Genomic DNA, 18,022 nt, shown 5'->3' on the forward strand with positions numbered 1-18,022 from the left:
TATCTCACCCTTTTTCAGGTTCATGCCCTAAAAGTTATATTTGCGTTACCTTTTTCCTGTGCATAGTTCATACCAGTACGGGTTCAGATTTGCATCGACCGAATGTGTGTGAAGGTGCATGTTCGTTGAATGTGAATCAGTGACGTGTCAGCCGCGCTTAATGAAAATTTGACGTTGTTTGATAGCTATTAACTAGAGAACCACTGGAACTAGTCATGTGAAAATGACGACCTTCATAAATATGCATAGAAATTGGAGGTTATTTTTTTAATTCGTGGTGTATGTGTGTATGTGTGGCTATGGAGGGGCCGCCAATTCTGCAGCTACTGAAAAATTTCCCAGCATTTTATGGAACCCGAAGGTTAATTACCGTTTTCACAAGAGCCCTCCACTGGTTCCTATCCTGAGCGAGATCAATCCAATCAATACCATCCCATCCTATCTCTCTAAGATCCATTTTAATATTGTCCACCCACCTATGCCTTGGTCTTCCCAGTGGTCTCTTTCCTTCTGGCTTTCCCGCCAATATCCTATACGCATTCCTCGTCTCCCCCATTCGTGCCACATGCCCTGCCCACCTCATCCTCCTTGGCCTGATCATTCTAATTATACTTGGAGAAGAGTACAAGTTATGAAGCTCCTCATTATGATGTTTTGGAATGAGAATTGGCGGAGGAAAACAACCCCAGTGCCACTGCGTCCATCACAAATCACACATGACCTAACCTGGGATCGAATCTGGGACTCCGGAGATTGTTATTACAATGTATTATGTGTACTGGTGACTATAGACGGGGTTTGGATTGGTAAATATATGTATTGACCACTTACAAGCTTTAACTACAAATAATTATAATACTATTGCTACTTCTACACTTTATAGTTTACCAGAGCACACAGCCCGGTGTTCTTACTCCGTTACTTGACGTTTCCTGGTAACGNGAATGAGAATTGGCGGAGGAAAACAACCCCAGTGCCACTGCGTCCATCACAAATCACACATGACCTAACCTGGGATCGAATCTGGGACCCCGGAGATTGTTATTGCAATGTATTATCATGTGTACTGGTGACTATAGACGGGGTTTGGATTGGTAAATATATTTATTGACCACTTACAAGCTTTAACTACAAATAATTATAATACTATTGCTACTTCTACACTTTATAGTTTACCAGAGCACACAGCCTGGTGTTCTTACTCCGTTACTTGACGTTTCCTAGTAACGGCTTCAATAATAGCTATTCCTCTGCCTCCGGCCGCAAGTCCTTCACAGCATTCCCTAAAAAACTGACAACTTAAGTCAAGTCAAAGTCACATTGCGACTGACTGTCAATCAGTGAGTAAGTCTTAGTGTCGAGCCCCATCTGGGGCTCATGACCAGATATTTATTACTGTTTGTTAGCTACGGTCTTGTTTTTGTGGGACGCCCTCCCTGACGAGAGGAGGGGTCTGTCTTTTGTATGTACAGCAGGACCTTACCAGCGTATTCTTTCTCGGGTCCGACTCCCTAGGGACTCACGACCATATTTTACTGTCTCAGATTTGAGACTTCCCCTTTCATCGCCTCCTACGATTCGCAGGCTGACGGTGGAGGTATTCTACTCCGCCTTCATCGCTTCGGTGCTGATACATATACTAAAAACTGACAGTTGAAGCTATTTCATGTCGCTGTAGCAAAGCTGGGAGCTCTACCACTTTGTAGGATCTCAGCTGTGTCAGTGGTCAGAACTTCGAAATCCGAAGGCCCGTTGTGTGAGTCAGTACTTTGAGGAGAAGAGAGGAGGAGAAGGAAATAATAGGAGGAGAAAGAAGAAGTTCTTGGAAGAAAGAGAAGAAGAAGAAGAAGAAGAAGAAGAAGACGAAATTGGGGGTGGTAGCGAGAGACACTACATTTGAGGGGGGGGGCTAAGAAACTTGAACTTGTCCCTTGCTTATAACATCTCGGTACGGACCACGTAGAAAATACAGCTCTGCCATTGATGCGTTCGTGTTTCTTGTTGCGGGAACATATTTACCGAGCCGTTTCCCAGAAACGGCCCTGGTATATTCACCTAACTCTGGGTCGTTACATAGCAACGGCTCTGCACACTACCTTGTTGTGGTGTATAGATCCGTTGCTAAGGAAAGACCTCGAAACAGACAGCGAGTGCAGCCGTTGATATGCAGTAGGCGAATCAACAAAGGGCCATTTATATGCAACGGATCGGTAAACACGACTACAAAAATAGAACTGTTGAAAGCGGTGTTTTCTGCTGGTCCACCCTGAGGTATACAACGAAGACCCCAGAGCAGCTGAGAGATAGTGGAGGGTTAGCAGCTCATTTGCACCTTGCATGGGAGGCTGAGAAGAGATGGTGCTATAGTCGAGTTGACAGTTAACAAGAGTTCTGCACGGGCGGCTGTGATAAAACCACCTGAGCGCAGGAAGCTGAAGGATCTCCACTGTTAGAAGCCGTTGCTACGAAACGGCTGGTGAAGACAGCAAGCTGGAAAAGGCTTGGCGGGTGCTGTGGTAATTTGTGAATAACGGAGATTAGCGATAGCGCTGTAATTTGGTTGTAATTCCAAGTGGTGTGTGTATAAGTGGTCAATAAATCCATCCACCAATCCATTCTCCGGCTATAGTTACACCCCTAAAGCATGACATAATCAGAAAAATGGCAGCGGTGCGAATTTTTAAAATCTTATAGATACATTATAGTCGGAAGCAGTATGTGAGAGGAGTGGACCACGACTATGTGTGGTTGTTGGTTTATATTTCTTACTGACCTCAAGAGAGAAGCACTTGATGAATCATTGCCTATACAGGATGTTTCACGACTTTAGGGCATAACTGCAGGAGGTGATTTCCTAGGTCTTTGTGATCAAAAAAGTTCATATAAACATGTGTCCGATTTTGGACGGTTACGGAGTTATGACCGTTTTTTCATTCCCGTACACGCCCTCGTGTGACCCGCGTCTATCATCTGACGGGTCACTTTTTTAGCTAGCTACAGACAGAGCGTTCTCGTTATCTCGACACTTGAGAGGTACCTAAGGCGTGGTGGGTTAGTATGTACCCGCGCGGTTCACAACCGAGCGGCAGCCTGAGTTGCGGCCGGCGGTGGCTTTTTCGAAAATCAGCTTTAAGCACCAAAAATTTCAGATTATAGGTAATTTCACGAAGTTAACTTTACAGTCATACTTTAAATGTATCATGTATTATGCTGGTTTATTATTTTGTTCCGTTTATTTTCGGTAATCGTTACCTTCTATTCTGAGTTTAAAACGGTCATAAGTCCGTAACCGTCCAAAATCACACACATGTTTATATGAACTTTTTTGATCACAAAGAACTAGGAAATCACCCCCTGCAGTTATGCCCTAAAGTCATGAAACACTCTGTATATTTTTGTAAGGTCTACCTACCCAGACGAGATCATAGTTTAAGTGTTCACGAAGTGTATGAAACTAATTAGCACAGGCAGCAGACACAACTGCCTCGGAAAACAGAATTTGTAGCTTTCTTGGCGTCAGGGCAATCCCGTAACCTTCTCTCTTCTGTAAAAGTAAATAAATAAAGGTATCTCTGTAACAGGCCGTGGAGGCCCATAGGGTTGTGAGATGTTGCGGTTCCCACATTTTCTCTAGACAGTCGGTTCATAGATGGCGGTAAGGTTGTCAGCCCTACGCGCCGACCGCCCTTTACCCCCAAGAATATTCCAAGAATATTCATGGTACTCATTTCTGTTAGAGGCTGAGTCGACCCCAGGACCATAGTGCGGCGGGAGGGATTAGGTAAATTGGAAAAAAAAATCCAATGACCTCATCGGGATTCGATCCCGCGACCTCCCGGCTTGTAACATAGTGCCTCAACCAACTACGCTACCGCGTGCCCCCTTTTTGTCTTCTGTAGTCCGGTGAAAGTCAATCGACGTTTCTGCCTGCTTCATGCTGTTTTTTTCTTGCTTCGACTCAAGGAATGGGGTAATATGTTCCTCCGAAACGTAGGTTGGCTCACCCAACTACGAGGGATAGTCAGTAAATAGGCCACAAGTGGATATATCACGTAAAATATTCGAAATTAAATGAAAATTATTTCTCTACATATCTTCCATCAACATTGATTCGCGTGCCCCATCTTTTACCGGTGCGTCGAAACCCGCAGCATAGAAGTCCTTCGACTGTTCTCAGCCAATTCCACATCTCTGCTTCATCATCTCCGACTTCCGAGCGTCGTTGAGAGGATTTTTTTGACCCAGTTGTGCACCGCTCTGCGCGACAAACACTTCCACTTTCTTTATGAATATCCTTTGCATTGATTCCTCTTGTCCACAAAACACTCACAACAGAACGCTGCTCTTCGATATTACACTCGTGATGCAGGGTAGCCATTTTGACTACTGAAATTGGTTTCCGAACATGAGCATGCTCGTCTGCTACCTAGACTGTCATGAAGCTGGACTATGCTGCTACCTAGTGATACACACTGACTCCCTCGTACACGGCGTTAGCCACGACTAGAATCTCAGATCCAACAAGGTGATCCTGGCCTTTCTGTGTAGTGTGTACTCCATTTCCTGGGGAAACGAGTATGCGTCATTGGGAGTTAGTGACGTGCTCCTCTACGTCATCTTTAAGAATTAATAGATTCCATTTTCAACATATTTCCGGCATTCATACGCCAGTGGGAAATTCGGACATGTTTACACAGGACTTTTCTTCCGTAAGGTTGCCTACACAGGGTAGGGTAGATGGTTTTAGTGAAGGCCCTTTCGGGGTAAAAGGTTACGCTGCTAAGAGTTCATAGTTAAAGGAGGAGGATAAATTGATTCAGAACACAATATATTCTCACGTCTCTGTGTCTCTGACAATGCAGTGTATTGTAGTGGGTCGACAGTAAGGTTACAGAGCAACATACTACCTCCTCCTTCAGGGTAGGCTGGACTTTGGAAAAAAATGGTATGTACGTTATATAGGCTAGAACGGATGAAGATGGGGACTTGAGGCGACCAGTAGGAGCAAAGAGAAAAATGTGTAAATGTTATTTCGCTCATTAAAAAGGTACTTTATCATGGGCAGAATGATTCGGAGAAATTATGGCCGGGCGAACCAGTGGGAGGCGGAGGGAAGTCAGGAGATGAAGAGCAAGGAAAATGCAGAGGGGGCTGAGTGAAAGGACGGGAGGTCAAAACACTAACAGAGGGCCTAATTCAGAGGGTAGAGTAGATGGGAAATAAACAAGTGTAACAGGCCGTGGAGGCCCATAAGTTTGTGAGACGTCGAAGCTCCCACATTTTCTAGACACCGGGCTCAGAGATGGCGGTGAGGTCAGCCTTACGCACCGTCGGCCCTTTACCCAATTGAAGACTCCTGGTACTTATTTCTGTTAAAGACTCCGTAGAATCCAGGGCCGTAGTGCAGCTGGAAGGATTAGGTAAATTGAAAAATCCAAATGACATCGGGAATCGTACCCGCGGCCTTCCAGCTTTTAGCATAGTGTCTCGACCAACTACGCTACGGCTTGTCGCAGTGTCTAGAGGTAGGATGGTTAGTTAAAAGGTAAATTTGTGGAACTTTGCAGGCGCTTGCAAACGGCACATCCATATAGACAGAGGGGTGGGATTCCAGAAACAACTTTGTCGTATTCACGAGTGTTGAAGACGCATAAATCTGTCTCATTATTTTTACCTATGCTCTATGGATAGAGGAAGAGAACATTTCCCATATCCATCCGTTATTCAGACAAATGCTTTGAGTTTCTAGCTGTTGCGTTCAGTGTCTTGCCCAAGCTCCTATCTACTTGGTGGTGATGAAATACTTTCTGTGCCCTAGATGGCTCCCAGGGCGGCCCCAGCGGGGGCTCAGCACGCTGAGGGAGCTGTTGTCACTGCTGTTGCTGCTAGTATATCTGGTTGAGCTGGGTGACGCTTTGCTGGGACGCTGGGCGCTTCATGCTCTCCTCACCCCCGTCGCGTCCCTGCTGGCCTGGGCAGCGTGGCTGCCCCTGCATCGGGTACCCGACGGCTGGACTCTGCGCGCTCTGGGGTCGGTGTGCTGGCTTGCGGCTGGAGCCTGTAGGCTGCACCGCATGGCACAACTGGTTAACCTGCCACTCGACTGGGGCCACATGCGCCCTCATGCGGCGGCGTGGTCTGGGGCCCTCTGCCTAGCCATGTTCACAGTCGAGGTGTACTCCACCTGCCGGGCGGTAAGTATCCCATCTTTTTTTTTTTTCCTTGGCACTACAGCCCCAGTGGGCCTAGGCCTACCTCCATGAACTTCTCCGTTCACTTCGGTTTTTCTAGATCTTAGACATTCGGTAAGACTCCTTGGACGGGTGATCAGCACGTCGCAAGGCCTCTACCTGTACACAAACACAGAAAAACGCACACAAACATCCATGCCCTGAGTGGGATTCGAACCCACGATCCCGGCTTCCGAGCGAGCGAAGACAGTGCACGCCTTAGACCGCTCGGCTACCGTGACCGGCCTCCATTACTCCATAGTCCAGGTTATATGACTTCGGCACTACACTCTCCTCTTAGTGGCATTTTGATCACTGATGAGTGGCTTTGGAATTGCAGCTCCTCCAGAAATACCCTGCTTGTGGAGTTCCCTTCGCACTGTTTTGGTGCTGACAAGGTTTGTGAGCGTGACATTCAGTTCAACAGTCACTTCTTATTTTTTGTCACAATCCTACGCAATGTTCGTCTCTCTAGATCACTCAACACACATTTCGGTCCACGCTGGTATTTATCGGATGCGGTTTTTCCAGTCCTCCTGTATGCGGCCATAATCTTGGATACTGTGCCTCGCGAAACACCAGAAACCTCGGCTACCTTGGTTACGGAAGCACCCACCATATGGGCCCCAACAATTTGCCCGCGTTCGAATTCTGTTAGCTCTGACATGATGCACTAAAAACTGCACAGAACACTGTCTCGACAACAAATGAAGCTTGCAACGTACTGCGGAGGTTGTGCAGGTAGTGGTGTTGGGCAGATACGACATCGTCACCTACAAACGTCGCTAAAATAAACACTTCAATTTAGGCATACATTTCACGAGGTGTTTCCATATTTTTGCCCATCCCCTGTAACTCTTAAGAACACTCATGTCAGCACTTTAGTTACAATTCCTTCTGTCGTATACCCCTGGCAGATATGCAATTTATGCTCATAGAGCTATGCTGTTTACGCAAGCCCAGTTCCCCTGCCGCCGTCAGTGGTATAGCATCTCGTGGTAGATTCTTCTTTACTCAAGAGTTCTGTATTTTGGGGTGTCTGCAGTACTAATGAGCAATATCGAAAGATTTTTTTTTCTTGGCACTACAGCCCCAGTGGGCCTAGGCCTACTTCCATGAACTTCTCCGTTCACTTCGGTTTTTCTAGATCTTACACATTCGGTAGGAAGCCTTAGGCGGGTGATCAGCTCGTCGCAAGGCCTCTACCTGTACACAAACACAGAAAAACGCACACAAATATCCATGCCCTGAGTGGGATTCGAACCCATGATCCCGGCTTCCGAGCGAGCGAAGACAGTACATGCCTTAGACCGCTGGGCTACCGTGACTGGCATCGAAAGATTTACACTATGCAATTCTTATTGGTAGCAGAATGTACCTACTGAAAATTGAAGAGTGTTTGCTGGAATGATGACGTCCGAATTAGAATACAATAAACCCTCGCTAATTCGGTTACAGTTAATCCGGATTTGAATATTACTCGTAAAATGCTTTTCACAGTTGAGTACATCCTGTCCCGTGTACGGGTGACTATAGACGGAGTTTGGATTATTTATGCACACGACTAGGATCTATAAGTCATTACAGCGCCACCGCTAACCTCCACAGTTCACAAATCACTACAGCGTTCGCTAAGTCTTTTCCAGCCTGCTTTTGTTTTCACCAGCCGTTCCCTGGCAACGGTCTCAAAAAGTGGATATTCTTCAGCATCACACGCTGAGGTCCTATCTTCACAGCCTCCCGTACAGAACCGACTTTGTCCCTTTTTTATAATATATCAGCCTGGACCACATACAAAATATTGTTCTTCTGTTGTTGCTTTCATGTCCGTTGTCGTGGAAATGTGATGGCCAAGCGGTTGCCCTAAAACGGCCGCGGCGCGGACCACAGAAAACACATTTCTTCTATTGCCTGCATATATGTTGCTGGCGTTACCTAGCAACGGCCGTTGTTTACAGTCACCGATTATCAATGGGTCTGTACGCTAAAATACTTTAAAAGACACGTGGCATTTAAGAAGGCAGATGAGTCACTTGTCGGTTCAGACAAAATTTAACAATTTATTCAAACCTGAATTATTATTTTCAAAAACACGCACAAATTTTGTCTTCTATCGATGAATAAATGTATTGTTTTTATAGTTTTTAAATAAAGATTCTAGAGTTATATTTCTTTATTTTCATCACAACTAGTTATGTCGTTAATTTTTCCTCATTGTGTGTGTGTTGTAAGTTTTTATTTTCTTTTAAGGTTACGTTTCACAGCAACACTCTCATGAAACTGCTAAAAGCGAGGCCATGGAACTAAACTTCGCATAGAGACCCAGTAGAATGAGACGGATCAAATGGAAGCAGTCGAATAAAACTATTCATATTCATTCATATATTCAGGCAAATTCAGTTAGACGAAGAGGAAATTGAAAGAAACTGCTCACATAGAGGAAATCAAGTGAAACCACGCAAGCAGAAAAAACCGACTGAAACTACTGAAATAGAGACTAACTAACTAATTAACTAACTAACTTTATGGAGCTGAGCCCTTCTTGGGAAGCCACCAGTTGTGCAGCTACTTAGGAACTACCCAGCATTTTATGGAACCCGAAGGTTCATTACCGTGTTCACAAGAGTCCTCCACTTGTCCCTATCCTGAGCCAGATCTATCCAGTCCATGCATCGTATATCTCTAACATCCATTCTATAACATCATCCACACAAATTAATCTTGGTTTTCCTAATGATCTCTTTAATTTTGGTTTTCACACCAATATCCTATATGTATTCCTCTTCTCATTTGTACGAGCTACATGTCCTGCCCATCTTATCCTTATTGACTTGGTCATTCTAATTATACTTGGCGAAGAGTAGAAGTTATGAAGCTCCTCATTATGTAGTTTTCTCCAGTATCCCGTCACTTCATCTCTCTTCCGTCCAAATATTCTCTACAGCATCCTGTTCTCAAACACCCTCAGTCTATGTTCCTCCCTTAATGTCAGAGACCAAGTTCCACACCCATACAGAACCACAGGCAAAATTATACTTTCGTATATTCTAGTTGTTACGTTTTTAGACAGCAGACATTGTGACAAAAAAATTCTGGACTGAATGGTAGCAAGCATTACCGGAATTCAGTCTCCTCTTAATTACCTGCTGAATCAAGTTTTGATTTGTTACTGCCGTTCCCAAATGTATGAACTGTGCCACATTTTCAAAACAACTGTTGGCTGTCTTTATGTCATGATTTAGCCCTACATTCTGGCGACGAGACCGCAACATAAGTTTCTCTGTGTTTACTTCTAGACCAACCTCCATTATACCGTCCATTAAATTTTATGTGCATTTCTTTCTGGCATCTTTGTTATCGCCCAATGGATTCACATCATCAGTATAGATCAACAGCTGATGTGTCCCATTCAGTTTAAGTCGCACATGGTTTTCCTGAACCTTCATAATGGCATATTCTAAAGCAAAGTTAAAAAAAGCAGTGGCGATAAAGCATCCCCTTGTTTTAGTTCATTCTGGATAGAACAAATGTTTACTTATACGGACTTTATTATACGTTTCATTTAAACACCGAAGTAGACGTAGTAGTATTAAACTACTCAAATGGACGTAATCGAAATATCTGTGAAAACACAGAAAACTGAATTCATCTACACAAATAGATGGAATTGAATTAAGTTACCGACATACCGACATTACTGAATAAAACTATCCAAGCAGAGGAAATCGGGCGCAGATATTCAGTTACTAAAGTTCCGAAGGAAAAGAAGATATCCCGGTGTTCAAAACTTCCCGCGGTTTTATTCCAGTTGCTGTTCAATCAGCAAATTGCATCAGACGTGTGATTTCAGAAAGAATGCAAACGGAACGGCGCACTTTCTGTCTCTTTGCGATGTGAATATATTTCAGTTCCTTGTTCTTTGCTTTCTTCTTTCAATTACTCTGCTGGACGTCTGCTGTGAAGAGATGTGTCATAATAGTCCTCATGAAAGAAAATCCGCAAAAATGCGGAATATTTGTCTTCTCACAGATTCGGAAACCAGATACGCTCTGAGAAGGAAGCTAGTTTATAAGATGAATAAGGTGCTGAACCCGGCAACCATCAGCTGTTATGAAGTGACATTATAACTGGAACAAACAGCCGTTACTAGATTACGGCACGGTAAAAACGTGATAGCGCCATGAAGCTATTATTCAGTACTACGCAACGGTCGGCAACAGTGATAGCGGATGGTAGCCAGCGGATACCAGACCAGGCTGGGGGTCAACGACCAGGAGTTGTGGCCATGAGATCAGATGTGAGACACTCGCCAGCCAGCGACGACCGAAGCAGAGGAGTCCACATTGTTAGAAGCCGTTACTAGACAACGTTATAATTATTTGTAGTTGCGTGTTATAAGAATCAATTAAATCCAATTACCAATCCAAAAGAATATATGTTGTTTTTAAATTCGCATGGTGGGGAGTGGAGTCCAGTTGGGTCCACTCGGCACGGCGGCCACTGATTGGCCTATTGTAATGGCGATCATGATGATGGAAAATTTGGCGGAATGAAGATTGGTAGGGAAACCGAAGTACTCGGAGAAAACCTACCCCAGCGCCACTTTGTCCACCACAAATCCTACTTGACCAGACCCGGGTTTAAACCCGGGCCGCCGCGGTGCGAAGCCAGCGACTAACCGTTTGAGCTATGGCGTGGCCTAATTACCAATCCAAACCCCGTGTCTTGTCATTAAACACGTTACACTATTTTTCTTCCAACCAAGAACCCTGGCTCTGATATGACCATATACAGAGATTGATTTGCCTGAAGTTTTGTAATAACAACAAACCGCGTAGTTGGCAAGCTTCTGGCAAGCAGGAAACACATTCTTCTGGAAACGAAGCTGCTTACAATAAGGGACTTGTATTCCAGGAAATTTGCATTGACTGATTCATAGTTAGGAAAGGCTCGCATGACAACCGTTCTATAAATTCATTGTAACGAATGAAAACCGTTGCAACATAGTCGGCTCCGTCCGTTGGTCCTTCATCATATTTTGAGAAGAAACCCTTGATACACAGCTACAGAAGCAAGGCGTGGGTTGGAGCTCACAATGTTGACCGGGTTGCAGGAAGTACTGAACGGAAAATGACATTCCAAAATGGCCGCAGTATAATTTTAATGCCCATAGTAAGATTGCAGCATTACTGTCTCGTGTTTTGTACCTTGCCGTTTTCAACAGGAATGCGCGCTGAATTTTTTCGATTTCAGTAACTGAGATAATGATTGTGAGGTGTGCTGATAGCGGGGCCCTAATTGCAATGTATAGCCCTCCTTCCCTCCCACTACCTCGCTACTTCTTGCAGTCTTCTCAGGCTCAACCCAGAGGCCAGCTATACGCGTAAACACAGGCCGCACTGTCGACGTATCCATTTTCCTACAAAACAAGCAAAGTGGATAAGCTGAAATTCTGGGAGCACAGTAGAGTCTAGTGTTCATTATGAAAACATTTTCCACATGTCGCTTGGGATAATGAATTAATATGTTCATTAATTTTGTAAAGGTAAAGCTCACGGTGCCGGTCACGGTAGCCGAGCGGTCTAAGGCGTGCACTGTGTTCGCTCTCTCGGGAGCCGGGATCGTGGGTTCGAATCCCACTCAGGGCATGGATGTTTGTGTGCGTTTTTCTGTGTTTGTCTACAGGTAGAGGCCTTGCGACGAGCTGATCACTCGCCTAAGGAGTCCTACCGCATGTGTAAAATCTAGTAAACTGAAGTGAAACGGAGAGTTTCATGGAGGTAGGCCTAGGCCCAAATTGGGGCTGTAGCGCCACAGGGGAAAAAAAAGCTCACGGTGTGAACGGAGAAGTTCATGGAGGTAGGCCTAGGCCCACTGGGGCTGTAGTGCCAAGGAAAAAAGAAAAAGCTCACGGTAGCCGAGCGGTCTAAGGCATGTACTGTCTTATCTCGCCTGGAAACCGGGATCATGGGTTCGAATCCCATTCAGGGCATGGATGTTTAGTTTGTGTGTGTGCGTTTTTCTATGTTTGTGTACAGATAGAGGCCTTGCGACGAGCTGATCACTCGCCCAAGGAGTCCTACCGTATGTGTAAGATCTAGTAAACCGAAGTGAACGGAGTTCATGGAGGTAGGCCTAGGCCCACTGGGGCTGTAGTGCCGGGGGGGGGGATAGCTATCCCCGTAACAGGCCGGTGAGGCCCATCGGTTTGTGAGACGTTGACGCTCCCACATTCCTCTAGACAGTCGGCTCACAGATGGTAGTGAGGCCAGCTTTACGAGCCGGCCGGCCGCCATTTACTCCTAGAAAGATTCTTGGTACTCATTTCTGTTAGAGGCTGAGTCGACCGCGGGATCATAGTGCAGCTGGAAGGATTAGGTAATTTTAAAAATTCAGTGACCTAATCGGCAATCGAACCCTCGACTTTCCGGCTTTTAGCATAGTGCCTCAACTAACTACGCTACTGCGTGCCCCTCATTTTATTTTGTATTTTTTACTTTACTTTTCACTGTTTATTTATTTAATGATACTTAACGTAAATTGAGTAAGGTGTTTTTTTTTTTGAGAATGAATACCATTGTAAATGCTTTAGAGCGATGTCTCCGCGCACCATTTGCGTGACATCACCATATACCGAGCATACGTCACACAAATGGTACTACAGTGTCTGGCTCGGGTTTACAAACTGGAATATGTAGAAGATTAGTTTCAACCGTGAAGGTTGCTTTAGATTGCAAATTGTCTCAGACCCTGGGGACATTTTGTGAATGCTCATAGTCCCCTGAGTGGTGGAGTGTACCACATCCACACGCACCAGTCTTTGTGGCTGAGCTATACACTTGCACGTATGTGGAGATATCGTAACACTGTGCGGAGAATGAGGAAAGTTCACTACATCATTTTTTTTGTGTGGGGGAGGGGGTTCCGTAATTTGAAATGGACAAGTACTCCAGTATTCAGGCGATGACATGTGTACCCGCAGAATTCCGCTCCAGAAGTGAGAAATTCAGCAATGGAACATTGCAGCATTGGAACCGACTGGAACCATGCGAAGAAAGCGATAAGCCAATTTTCTGTTACCCTATTAAACACGTGGTTACGATTTGGTTGAGTCTTTTACTTTAGGTAAACACTTTAGTGTGTGAATGGGTTAGGCAAGGGCCTTCTTTATAGTGTGTTTCTGTCCCTTCCTCCCACAGTACAACTGGCCATTCTTGCCATACGTTCCGTCATTGTTCTCCTTGAGCTTAACCCAGAGGAGAGGTTTAAAACAGGCATATTGTTGTATTTGTTGTCCTGAATGTCTAAATTGACACTCTCCTTAATAAGTGGCCAACACCCCATTCTGTCTCTAAGATCCACTTTAGTATTGTCCCCCACGTACATCTTGGTTTTCCTAGTAGTCTCTTTCCTTCTGGTTTTCCTACCAATATCCTATAAGCATTCCTCTTCTCCCCTATTCTTGCTACATGCCCTTCCCATCTCATCCTCCTTTAGTTAGTTATTGGAGAGGGTGGATTTCCCCATGCACTTAGACCAGTATTGGTCCATTGTGCTTCCCTCTATGATATTCTACCAGTCTCTATACCCTACCGATATTGCTGCGTAACATCAGTCCCGACCGAGCCAGCGAGTTCGGCCTCTACTGGCTTGGCGGTATCTATAATGCTTCCCCCATCTATCAGAGGCGTTAGAGAATACTGTTGGGCGGGAAACGTCCTTGAATTTGGCTCAGTGACCTCCTTTGGAGATATGAGGTTCTTTTACGTGCCGTAAAGCTACGACACGGGACATACGGCTTAAAGTCCCTCCCGGAGGACTTGTTCCCTGAATTTTTCCGTCCTTAAATATTCCACGACCTCCGCCGGGTTTGAACCCGCGTACCACGAGTCATGAGGTGGGAACGTTACCACTAGACTACGGAGGCCGCTTCATCCTCCTTTACTTGATCATTCTAATTATACCTGGAGAAGACTACAAGTTATGAAGCTCCTCATTGTGCAGTTTTCTCCAACCTCCAGTCACTTCATCTCTCTGCGGTCCAAATATTCTCCTCAACATCCTGTTCTCAAACACCCTCAGTCTATGTTCCTCCCTTAATGTCAGAGACCAAGTTTCACACACATACAGAACCACACGGAAAACCATAGTTTTCTATACTCTAATTGTTTAGACAGCAGACGACAAGACAGAAGGTTCTGGACTGAATTGTAGCAAGCATTTTAATTCACAGATACTTTTCAGGTGCCATTACAGCGAGACTGAGTCCTATTGGCTATTGTTCCAGCCCCGGACGATGGATGAGTATGGAACAGATGGTGAAATGAGGTAATTTGGAAGGGAAACCGAAGTGCTCGGAGAAAACCCGCCAATTAGCCTCTTCGGCCTTCACAAATCCCACAAGACCTGATCTGGGATCGAACCAGGACCGTAGCTGTAGGGAGCCGAAGACCTATGGCAAATCCAAATTATTTATTTAATAAATTCTATTTCGGAGCTTTACTGCCCCTGCAATATTCAAGGTGAAATTAAATTTACCTCTGAGCTTACACACCAAAATCATACACGAGTTTGCTTTACGATCATTCAGTTACGAAAACCATTCTGTCTACGATGTTCTATTTTCAAAGTGTTTCCGGTAGTCAACAAAAAAAAAATAACTCCGTGGTTTTAGTCCGCAAGCGAAATATACCGACCGAGCGACCGCCACTTGTCGGCGAAGTTAGTGCCACCTTTAGCGGATAAGGGGTGTCGGCTGGTAAGCGCAACGAATCCCCACGGCCGTTGATTTATGTTTTCTAGACCGGAGCCGCTATTTCCTTGAAATAGTTTCTTCACGAGGCTGAGTGGACCCCGTTCCAGACCCACTACTTCTCAGAAAATCTGGTAGCGCTTTCGTTGGTCAGACATGAATGCACAGGACATATTTGCGTAAGGTTGCCTGCACAAAGTGTTGCGTAACCTGGTTTACAGAGTAATGTACCTCAGGAGGTTCATTAAGTGGTCGAAAAGAAAAGGAAAAGACAGAATTCCTGCCTTGCCCTGAGTAGAACTCGGATCGTCCAGCGCGTGCGTAGTCGGTCACTTTACCTGCTGATTGCTATAGCACTGGTATGGAATATGTTTCTTACATGACGAGATGGAGGTGAAGTCGGCAAGTTGCTGGTGAATGTGGGATCTCGGAGACTCCTTGAGCCAACTAGCTGTTGTGGAGGTCACGTGTTCTAGAGTTCTCTCCTCATGGTGATGACACTTCACGCAATAATTTTGCGGATAACAGTTCCCCTGAACTTGACAGGAAGAAGATTAATGGACTTCCAGCATGAGCACGCAAAGACCTCGAGAGGCGAGCCGAATACAACATCCATTACTTGCGTTCTTTGAGCGACTGGATAGGCCCGGACATATTGCGACACGTAGACCCGTTATCAAATAACATCCATGTGAACAGACGACAGTAAAACAGCAGTTGCTAGGGAACACCTCTGTGGACACGTTTCCCCGGAAACGAGAGAACACACAATAATGGAAGAGACGTTTTCTGTGCGGTTCGTACTGGGACTATATAACGAGTACTAGTAGTTCAGTTGTTGTTGGTGATAGAGACGGACAGCTGAGAGTAAAATGTGGTCAAGAGTCCCAAGGGATTCGGAACCAAGAATCACTGTGCTGGCGAAGACCAGCAGTAATTTGGCAGGCAGTCAGTCAGTCAGCTGTGGAGTCAGTTGAGAGTAGCAGTTGTGAGAAATGAGAAGCTGGTAGTTGATGCGGGGTCAGTTCGCGAACCCAGAGGAATGGGGAACGTCAGCCATTGGAAGACGCTACCAAGCAACGGCTAGTGAAGACTGAGAAGTTTTTATGTGTGCTGTAGTTACAGTGATCTTTGAAGTGTGTAACTCAGACTGTCGTAATTATTTGCAGTTACGAATGTAAGTGCCCAATAAATCCAGTTACCAATCCAAACCTCGTCTCTAGTCGCACTTACCACGTGACAATATTATCCATTCCATGTTAATTATTTCAAGCCAGTTAAATTTAAAGCAAAAAGTCTTGTTTTTCACTTAGTTACTTCCGTGGGCTCGTTGAAATTTTGGTGGAAAATATCCTTATTTATTAATACGAAGTGCTGCACCTTCTGTTATCAGACCCTGCGGTCAGTGTATGTGCAAGCTAGTAATTGGCGTCTACATCAGCATCTCTGAAAACTCGGAGACTGACGCGGAGAAGGCATTACTTGCTCGTATATACATACATGTACATATGTGTATGTATGGAAAGAGAGAAAATGATCATTAGTGACGCAGTGAGTAGCTCACACTACGCTGTAACGTGTCGGACGAAAAGTGTTGTCACATGTTAGGGCTGGAACACACACAGCGACATTGGTCGTACGACGTCCGAACGTTTCATGTCGCATCAGGTAGTAGAATATAAAGTGTAGTCTTAGCTTTCATACGTGACGACATGCGACATCTACCGTACGACAGTCGGAGAGCAAAGAAATGTATTTGGTCGCTCTAGTGCGAAAAGGAGGTCGTACGGCAAAAAAAAAATCGTACGACATTTTTCCGTACGATTGATGCCGCTGTGTGTTCTCCATCCCTTAGGATTTGACTGTAGACGTGTTATGGATTGGACAATTACAGCGCTGCCGCTAACCTTCACATTCTACAGTTTACCACAATACCCTCTAAGCCTTTTCCAGCCTGCTGAGTCTTAACTAGTCATTCCCTGGCAACGGCTATAACAATGGAGACTTCAGATTCCCTCGTTCAGGATTTTCCTTCGCCGAGTCTCGTTCAGAACTGCCTCTCAGCTTTTCCCTCAAATGAACTGTATCACCATCTCTTCTGAACCTCCCTTGTACAGCTCAACTGCACGCAGCACTTTCAGAGTCAGAACCAAAGAGTCAGAGTAAGAGTTACTTCACGACTGGCGGTTTACTGCCAATCAGTTCGTGTTGGCGACTTGGGGTCATAGTCCTTATGTAACATGCTCTCTGACGAGAGGATGGGTCTGTCGTTTACAATTGCTGCTGGCCGTCGCTAGCGCAGTCAATCTCTGGTCCGCGTCCCACGGGACTCTTTACCATATTTTACTTCTGAAATTCGAAACTCCTCAAATCCGGAGGGCCAGGTTTCCGTATAAAGAAACCGGATTCATGCTCTAACCCTTTATTAAAAAAAAATCAGACAGTCGAAATGTTATCCCCTTCAATGTAGTCCCCTCCCCGATCCCTACACCGCTCCATGCGAATTTTCCACTGTTGGAAGCAGTGCTGCAGGTCATCTTGTGTTATGCTCTTCAAGAGTTGCGTCGCTTTTGCTTTCACTGCATCCACGGACTCGAACCTGGTCCCTTTCAGCGCAGACTTGNGCAGATTTTCCAAGTTTTGTGAGGAATTTGATGTTAGCACGTTGTTCTGCATTAGCACTCAGCATTATTCCGACGGAGCTCAGAAACACGATCCGCTTCTAACAATGGTCGCGGCCAGACTAACCGATGCACGTGAATGAAACTTTGTGTGACGGTAGAGGGAAGTCCAAGGGTCAATGCCCTACCCTCCTCTTCGTCAATGACGTGGCCGGAAATGAGTCATAAAAGTAATCCGGGTTCTTTATTGCCACACCTTGTATATCCCTCAGGAAGAAGGTGGCTCAGTTTTACCCTCAGACACTGGGCTCCCTTTTTTGTCGCCTCTTGTTACTAGCGGGGCAACGGTGGAGGTATTCGACTCCGCCTCTACACTGGCTCAGTACTACCAAACATCACCGCCCATCTTTTATAACCAT

General features: G+C 45.3%; 1 protein-coding gene across 1 annotated transcript in view; it reads left to right on the forward strand.

Annotated features, from left to right (window-relative positions):
* The window catches only part of LOC111868313 (ATP-binding cassette sub-family C member 9), a 206,824-nt gene that overhangs the window by 39,266 nt on the left and 149,536 nt on the right, over positions 1 to 18,022 (forward strand). The window contains exon 3 of the mRNA XM_023858858.1: positions 5,819 to 6,194. Coding sequence (XP_023714626.1) covers positions 5,819 to 6,194 — 376 coding nt within the window. The remainder of the gene's footprint in view (positions 1 to 5,818; positions 6,195 to 18,022) is intronic.

This window comes from Cryptotermes secundus, unplaced genomic scaffold, assembly GCF_002891405.2.
Source record: "Cryptotermes secundus unplaced genomic scaffold, Csec_1.0 scaffold1244, whole genome shotgun sequence".
NCBI classification, from domain to species: Eukaryota; Metazoa; Arthropoda; class Insecta; order Blattodea; family Kalotermitidae; genus Cryptotermes; species Cryptotermes secundus.